The sequence below is a fragment of the Fringilla coelebs genome (assembly GCF_963513975.1).
Source record: "Fringilla coelebs genome assembly, chromosome: 3".
Taxonomy (NCBI): Eukaryota; Metazoa; Chordata; class Aves; order Passeriformes; family Fringillidae; genus Fringilla; species Fringilla coelebs.
The window spans coordinates 57,809,328-57,818,664 of NC_140030.1; the positions used below are offsets into that span (position 1 = coordinate 57,809,328).

At 42.1% G+C, this 9,337-nt stretch overlaps 1 protein-coding gene across 1 annotated transcript; it reads right to left on the bottom strand.

Annotated features, from left to right (window-relative positions):
• Nucleotides 1-2,855: 2,855 nt before the first annotated feature.
• MAS1 (MAS1 proto-oncogene, G protein-coupled receptor) lies at nucleotides 2,856-3,845 on the bottom strand (the record flags this gene model as incomplete). The annotated part of the gene is made up of 1 exon (XM_084202765.1): nucleotides 2,856-3,845. The coding sequence occupies one exon, from the start codon at nucleotides 3,843-3,845 to the stop codon at nucleotides 2,856-2,858; it is 990 nt and encodes a 329-aa protein (XP_084058891.1).
• Between the last annotated feature and the right edge of the window lie 5,492 nt (nucleotides 3,846-9,337).

Below are 9,337 nucleotides of genomic sequence, written 5' to 3' on the forward strand. Positions count from 1 at the left end.
CTCATTTTATAGGTAGGAAAGAGTGGCACAGAAAAATTAGATGCCAATACTGCATTAAAACAGAACCCACATCTCTAAACTCCATAGATAGTACTTGACCCGCAAGACAACCTTTCCTGTTCTGCACCACTAAAGAGTGCTAAAACCATCTGATCTGCACAGTGGTATTTCAATCTCTCCCACAGTTGCAAATAATTTTTAAAGATGCAAGCTGGTGGAGAATTACATCCTCGTTGTGCAACAAATTGTCACATTTTCCAAGTCTTGGGTTGTGGTTTTTTTTAATCATGGAATCATGTGCTTATTAGTTCCCCTTGTACTGCAGCCTGTCTGCACAGAGAGCAGTCACCAGGTGCTATGATAAAAAAGAAAGAACATCCCTAAGTTATTTTTATCCATCCACTGGGAAATATTAATAATTTTTCAACTGTTAGATGTTATTTGTCCTTCTGGACATTCATCTCATGCTGAGTGTTAATTTTTGTTGCTCTGTGAACTGATCTATGGACCGTTGTCCAAAATCTGAAACACTTGAAGGCATGGCCAGATGAAAAGGGTTAAGAAGCTAAAAGTCCTAGAGCACCTATTCAGCTCACAAGCATCCCCACTGCCCTGCTGCATATTATTGCCTCTTCAGATCTACTGGCCTGGCTGCATGCATGGTGATCCTTAACCCAAGCCTGTTGTAATAATCTGGATATGTTTAAGCACTGTAAATCATATGCCTTGCCTCACCTGAATCACTCTGAGAGAACTGGGTTAGGTGTGTGGTTACAGCAGAAGCACGTGTTGAAGGTGCTCCCTACAATGCTGCCCCTCTCTCTGGTTCTCTGTGTGATTGTTGCAAAGGGTTTTGAGGTAAGGGTAGGGAACAGCTTTAAAGGAAAGTCTGGGGTTTTTTTTGGTGGGGGCTAGATCTATCCTAGTATTTAAGTTTATGGCATTCATCAGTGCTGACGAATTTCCCTACAGTCCCCCAGCGCTCAGCAGCTGCGTGCACACACGTGACACATGTATGTGGACATCGCACTCACTTTTCCCCCTGGCCCCCCTCACAAGGTGTCCACAGACCTCCTTGCCCTCTCCTCCACTCCCCATCAACAATGGGGTGCAGCTCAGCTGATGTGTCATTCCAGCAGCACAGCAGATCTCTGTCCTAAGAGAGAAGCAGCCTCCACTCATCTACAACCCGCACCAGTAGAGGTGACAAGGCTGAGACTGGAGTTTCAAAGACAAAAACTGGGACAGGGGGAGGGGCTGCATAGACAAAGGTTTTGATGGAGTGAGGGTCTCAGGAAGATGTAGGCATAACCTCTTCCTTCTCCCAAGTCTTCTACAATGACACATTGCAATGCTTTAATGTAAGGAGGAAGGGGCAAGTGTAGAAAGAACATTTATCCTTCTGAGATCTCTTTTCTACATGAATTGCCATCCAATCCTCTGTCTAAACCTACAATCTTCCTTATTCCAGGACTGGCAGTCTTTCAACAAAGGAAGGGTGGGTTGTATTTTTCTTTCCCCAGTTAGCTATTAAGTGTGCCAATGGAAACTTGGCGGGAAGCTGAAGATGCTGCTTTTGCTTGTGGGGGGAGGTCTCAGTTCCTGCTGAATTTGGAGCTCCATAGGGGCCAGAAGCAAGCCTGTGTCTCTTGAATGTGCCACAGTGCTCTGACTGACAAAATCTGCCATGTTCTGTGTGATAAAGCTCATCTGGCCCCATCATATCTTTCCTATTGCCCTCTGCAGCTTGGCTATAGTTGGGCAAGTGACCCTGGGAATTAAACTCCACAAAATACCAGCCCCAGTACCCTGGCATACAACAGAAGGAGGCAGGCAGCTGGAAAAGTGTGGCTGGTGTGTAGTTCCAGTCATTCATTGTGTGAGGCACCTTTCTTTTTCCTCTTTTTCCAAAACTGATTGTTATAAAACAGAGAGGCCACACAGGGGATAGATATTCTCCAAAGAGGAGATAAATACTAAGTATGTGATTGGGACAGCAAATGTTGGGACAGACTTTCTCATAGACTCCTTGAATATCTAAACCTACAGGAATGCTGACATTTTTGGGGATAAGCCCGCCCCACCCTTCATAATTAGGGCAAAAGCCCTCTGTGAGTTGGCAACATCCCTGTGTGCCAGATACTCTGATGTGTCAAGTACCAAATTATCCAAGGATCCAGAGACATCTCAGTGTCAGTGGAAATTATGCAACACATACTTTGAAAACAAATTTTGAAGTTTAACAACAGATGAATTAGGCCATTTAACATACACTTAAATGTCTTGCTAGATCAAAGTCACACCGTATGTGCTTGGCTATGTATGGGGACTTACTGTCATATGTGGATTTCTTCCTCTGTTTCCCCCAGGGAGCAGCTCTTTTGTGCACTTAAACGAGCTGGAAACAGTTGAAATTAAATCCCAGTATGTAACGTGAATCCTGTGTTTAGTAGGTTTGACTTTTAAAAATGTGAACACACACAGGCCCTGATGACTTCAATAGCATTTATGGGTGCTCGGTGCTTTTATAAATGTCACACTATTTATAACATATTTCTGTGTCCTTTTTTTATATTCTCTGTTGGCCTATCCATTTTTCACTGTGGTATCTTTGATTGGTATAGTCACAGGATGTAGCATGTGTTTGAATAATTAGGAAAATACAAATTTAAAAAAAAAAACAAATAAAAGTTATCTTTATTCTAGTCCATGTTTTCCCATTGCTCAACTGCTAAAGATAACAATACCATTTCACCTTTGCTTTTTACATTATATGAAAAATGCTTCTAGTTTTGCAGCGGCTTATTAAATGTTCCACGTCCAATTATTTGCCCCTAGAGTTTCCCCCCTAAGCTTTAGAAAATTGTTTCGGCTATATCCAAACTCATGCCAACCTCCTGGCTTCTTGGCCGCAAGCCATCAGTGAGAGCTCTGCTGAGAACCACTTTGAGGCTCTCCTTGAACCTCTTCTTCTTGCTGCTTCCTACAAAGAAGTAAACCAGGGGGTTGATGCTACTGTTAACGGTGGAGAGAACAATGGTGACGTGGTTCTGCTGGCTGAGCAAAGATGACCAGTGGTGGTAATTCAGAAGATACAGCAGCCTCATAGGCATGGCAAAGATGAGGAAGACAATGACTGTGGCCACAATGATGATGTAGAGCTTGGACGAATGAGGTCTCAGGGAGTTACGGCGAATCCTGATAACCAAGATCAGGCTGGACAGAATCATTAGAGGAATGAAGATCATGAAAGTCAGGATCCACGTGAAGATGAGCAGCGCTTGGCAATGGTTGCCGTCGTCGAATTGTTCCTTGGTTGAATCATCTTTGCATGTTAAATATTCGGCCACTGTCATGAAAAAAGACAGAGTCCACAGAATCGCGCACACGATTGCCGACTGGTGCTGCGACCGGTGGCATCGGTACCAGATGGGGTAAACAATAGACAGACACCTCTCAATACTGATGGCTGTCAGGAGATAGAGACCAGTATTATAGCCAAGAAGGAAGACAATAGAGAGTGTGGTGGTTACATAATAGTAAAAACCGTACGCGAATCCAAAACCAGCAATGTACTCAATTGACAGAATAAACGTACAAAGCAGTAAGGAGATATCAGCAATGGACAAGTGTGTGATGTACGCAGTGAATGGGTTTCTTTTGATCTGGAAGCAGAGGCACCAGAGGACAATTCCATTTTCACAAAAACCCAGGAAGGAGATGATCATAATTACCCAAAGTGGGGTCAATATCTCCCAGACCCTTTCCTGTGTAGAAATGTTTCTGTGCATTGAGATGTTCTCTGTGCCTTCGCTGGGATGAAACGTTATGTTTGACTCATCCATGGGGAAAGCTCAAGTTTGGATAGCACAGCTCTTCCTTCTGTAAATATGTATAAAAATATACTGTGAGCATTGTGTGCTCCTCCCCTCCCCCTTTTCCTTCTGTTTTGTGGACCCTCAATTTCTGTCATACACGTAGGCCTTGGAAAAAGGCACACCAGCTTTGATATACTGATGCTAGCTAAAACCCAGTTGGAACTGCTCTTGGCAATGTTAAAGATTACTAAGCCCATCATGCTAGCAGAAATCCTGAGCTGCCTTCTCCAAGGGGCTCAGCCTGTGAGTGCTAAACCGCAGCTAAAGAGATTCTCTTAAAGAGCTCTTGGACAAGCAATGTCCCCATCACATTGCACAGTTTCATTACATAGTCGTGACAATATCATTGGTAGCTCTTTTTAGAGCCCTAGATTGTTCCCAGAGAGGTCTCTTCAGTTCCTATTGAAGTTAATGGCATTAATTTTAAGTTAAACTTATGCATTTCAAGTGAACTTGGCTCATAGGTTTTCTGGTTTAAAAAAAAAAACATTGATACCAACATCAGTTTTCCAGAAAGGAATTTAATTAAGTAAAAGTAATTTGTAGTTATTCAGCATTGTATTTCCTCCAAGTACAGAGGTGGAGGGAAGGCAAAATGGCACTGTTTTGGGAGAGCAATTTCTTACCTGCTTTAAGTGCCATTTATCACAGCATAACATAATTTAAACATGTTCACACACTCTGAACACTTAACATGACTGCAGGTATCTTGCAAACATTGTAAACCTAACCCATCACAAGGAGATGTTGTTCATCACATCACATTCATCATCATCACCACAACCTGTTCAGGTTCCCTGCCATTGTTATAACGGTTTTAACTGTTGTTTTGCTGAGTTATGGGGTAACTTCTCCTTTTGTATGCCTCCTTTTATCTCATAACAGAGTTGGTAGCATTGGCTTCTGCTGATTTTCAGACAAACATTTCATATCCCATTCCCTGTTAGCTTCCCAGCTGCCCTGTGATGATACACAGTCACACTCAGGACACTTTTGGATTTACTGATGTTAGCAGGGACTGACTGTTGACAATAAGCTTGCCCAGCTGACTGGGTTCATCCAGATAAGTTACCTTGTTTGTTAACGTGCCATAATAAGAATTTACACATACTGTCAAGTAGTTAGGAACATCAAATGCAAGGTAAAGAAGTTTTACTGGAGCAATGATTATTTAAAGAGAGCCATTCACCCCAGTCATAGTTTTTCTCTCATGAGCCTTGCATTTCCTGGTTTTAAAACAGCTCCTTAAGACAAGGATATCACAGTCTAAGAATGAGCAATGAGCAATGTTCTCTAAACAACCTGGAAGCTTCAGGCCTTGCTGGCATTTAAATCTGTGCAAAAACGTTAATGTTGATCCCACCTGTATGCTGGCCATGCTACCACCTGAGATAGTTGAAGGCAACAAACAAAATAGCAGGAGGTGTGATAGGGGAGAGTGAATGCAACAAGTAAATGCAGCGACCAGAATGAGTGGCAAGCCTCCCAAAAGCAGTGCTCTGCAAAAAGTGCAGAGGAAAGGTGCTCAAACTGTGTGTTGCTGGAAGTACAGTAAAGGTTCACAGAAAAAAAAGAAGAGGAAAAACTATCTACTTCAAGAGTTAAAACAAAAAGGAAAAAGAGAATTAAAAGATTCAAGTATGAAAAAGTGACAGAGTATGAAAATATTCAAGCAAGTTCTTGATTTGTATCATTGTAGGAAAGGAGTTTTCTCTCTAGAGTAAAATAAAGAGGAAAAAAGTTCTCGACTTACTAAGGTCATTCCCACATGACAGCTTTCAGAGATGAGGATGGAAAGAATCCTCTTCTTCCAGATACATCCATGGTTTGTTCAGATTTCCCTGAGGCTGTTGAAGAACTTCCTTGAAGAAGCTGAAGTTCACCTTCTCCAACCATTTGCCTTTGGTAAGAGGGGGAGCAAACAGTGACTCTGACCATGACTCAAAAAGAAGTGTGCAGTCCTCCCATTGCTCCAAAAGCCTGAGACATGCCAAAGAAAGGGTCCCAGGCTCATCATCTGAGGCTGAGCTTCAAATGGCATCACTCAGCTGGCAACTCATCTAGCTGAAAGCCTGGGATTTAACTCTTGTGGGAACTGAAGGGCAGTACATGGAAAGTTGTCCTGAGCTGCTACAATACCAAGAGACCTAGTTTAAACAAACAAACATGAAGGGAGTAGAAAATCTATTTGGGGATGTTAAGATCCAAAGAAAAAAAAAATCTCAATTTAGAACTGTGCCACCACATGCCATCAAAAAAAAAGTCAATTTGCAAATTTGTTTCATATTTTTTGATATGAGAAAACAAGAAAGTGAGAAAGACAAAGAAAAAGAGGAAAGGAAAGGAAAGGAAAGGGAAAGGAAAGGGAAAGGAAAGGGAAAGGAAAGGGAAAGGAAAGGGAAAGGAAAGGGAAAGGAAAGGGAAAGGAAAGGGAAAGGAAAGGGAAAGGAAAGGGAAAGGAAAGGGAAAGGAAAGGGAAAGGAAAGGGAAAGGAAAGGGAAAGGAAAGGGAAAGGAAAGGGAAAGGAAAGGGAAAGGAAAGGGAAAGGAAAGGGAAAGGAAAGGGAAAGGAAAGGGAAAGGAAAGGGAAAGGAAAGGGAAAGGAAAGGGAAAGGAAAGGAAAGGAAAGGAAAGGAAAGGAAAGGAAAGGAAAGGAAAGGAAAGGAAAGGAAAGGAAAGGAAAGGAAAGGAAAGGAAGGGAAAGGAAAAGGGAAAAGGGAAAAGGATCACAGAGCAAAGAAAATAGTCCATCATTGTGTTAGTCTCATACATCTATTCTTCTAGGTAAAATCTATATCTTGAGATTATTCTTAAAAAACCAAAAAAACCCCAACCAAACACCAACCAAAAAAAAAATCTTTTAATGAGATTTAAACAGTCTCCCCTGAAAAGTTCAAACAAAACTAGGAGTTTGAAAAGTCTCCTGAGGATATCCCCTGCTTTTGCCCCAAGTATTAGGTTGTTTTTACATTCAGATATTAGCAGAACAAACATTCTTAGCCAAATAAGGAGAGAGTTTGCTTGGTCTTCTCCTTTAAATGTTTCACTAAAACTACCAAATCCCCAAACGGGAAGAGCAACTAACTAATGTGAGAAATAAATGACCCCAGAGGGAGGGTCAGTATAAAGTTAGGAAGGGAACAGAGTGAAATAAAACAACTTCTAACTGTTTTTTGTTGGCTTAAGTTGTAACCTACCTTACATTCAACACCTATGGGACCAAAAATTTCAAGCTACGTCTGAAAAAGGAAAAAACCTGCTCCTTTCCCAAAAAAGGAAATATGCATACAAGTAATGAGAGAGTCATTGCAGGAATAGGTTAACATGTCAAGATTGACCAGGTACTTGTGTTTGCAGCCCACTGCAGCCCAAAGTTGGAAGGCCCTGGCTTCCCAGTCTCCCAGAGGCAGTTGGTTTGTGAGGTCTCCCTCAGGAACACAGCACCTCCCACATCACTGATCCCTGTAGCACCCCAGTCACCATCCACACGGCCAGGGCACCAGAGTGAAACCTGGTCCTGAGGGGAATGGGTCAAACACACCTTATCCTTGGTGATCCGGGGAGTGAGAGGAAGGTTGAATAGCAGTCTTTATATCCGATGGTTCCAAGAGTTGGAGCAGCTATTTCTGAATCAGATATGAACAAGGGGGCTACAATAGCACTACGTGGAACTTGAACTGATCTTGGGACTAGAAATGAGTACTGACAGTAAAGACGTGATGGGCAATATGGAAACTCTTGTAATTTTGATCTAAACTAAATATACCACAAGATGTCACATGAATGATAATTTATCCTAAAACCTTTCTCTCTGACACTAACTTGATGGGACAGAGCAGATTTGCAGTGGATGTAAACTGATTGGACTAATACTTGCAAGTATCCTGTATGTAGGAAGCTAGTAGTGTTACCTTTTATCATTCTTCTTAGAGTCTTTGAATAATTTCATTCTCCCACCTCCGATTCCTGGAAACAGAAGGCAACCTGTACAGAACTTCTAATTTGTTCATTAAATACAACCCAAAAACCTAGGATTTACAAACCAGATTAGAGGGGTTTAAGTGGTTGGTACAGGTGCCAGTGTATAAAAAAGCCTCTGTGTACCCAGGAGTCAGGTCTCCCATTTTATACTTACATGAGCCATAACCAAAACCCCTCGGGGATGAGCTTTGTGGCACTTTCAGGAAGTGCAGTTTTTCCTGATGGTCATTCAGTCATTACCACTTTCCAGCTGAAAGTCATTCCTTAATTATTCACCTCTAACAAAGGGTAGGAGTTGGGCTTAGGTTTTACAGTTTGGACTGAAGACCTGGGTGCAAACCACTAACAGAGAGCTGAAGGGAAAACAGGGATTGTAAAAGGGACAAAAACTAAACAGAAGGCTTTAAGGTGCAAACAGAGGACTATGGGGCACCCTGAGAACAAGATGGAGAGGGACTTTCTACAAGGGCATGTAGTGATAGGACAAAGGGAAAGGGCTTTGAACTGAAATAGAGTGGGTTTCGATCAGATATGAGGAAAACATTCTTTACTCTGAGGGTGGTGAGGCACTGGAATGAGTTTCCCAGAGAAGCTACGGATGCCCCATGCCTGGAAGTGTTCCAAACTAGGCTGGCCAGGTCTCTGAGCAATCTGATCTACTGGAAGGTATCCCCCCTCATGGGAGGGAGATGGGAGCTGGATGATCTTTAGGGTCCCTTCCAACACCAGCCATTCTGTGACTCTACAAAATGCATGGATCCTAAGAGTTTTAAGACCCCTTAAGTCTCACAAAGAGTGGAAGAGCCATGATGACTTATGGATGCTCCTCAGTAGGTGATGTGAGAGTGTCATTAAAGTAGGAGTTAGGTGTGGGGTAAACTTTAGAATTAAGGTTATCCTAACCTAAAATTCACCGCAGAACTTGCTGGACATCTTTTATCCTACTCCTACCAGCCATGATCCTAGCATACACCAGTTCCCTAAAGGGTGGTAACTGATGGATTGGGTTTTATAGGCAACAGGTATAAAAGCTGGCTTTAGTGCTGCTTTCTGCAAAACAAGGTGAAAATATATGCCACCAGCAAGCTTTGAAGCCAACACAGGTCATCTGGTTAACTGCTAAAAGTGAGGTTATGGTAGGAGTTAAAATAGAAGAAAACATAAGACAAAGATGACTAAGTCTGGAATTGGTGTAAGGCTGAATACTTCTTGGTGGCTGCTCAGTTGCTGTAAAGCCAATTGTAAAATCCTATTAGTGGCAATAACAGGATTGTGTTTTCATAAGAACAGTATGGAATAGCAGGCTCTGAATCAAGGATTCCTGCTTAATCCTCTAATCCTACTGAGAAATTTTGACAGTTAAAGTTGATTGAGGTGAATTAATCATATTATTTTGTGTGTGGTTAAGACCCACCACATTATGTTTATGAAAGTGGATTTAGGGCCTGAAAGCCAAGGTTACTGTGGGAAACAGGGAAG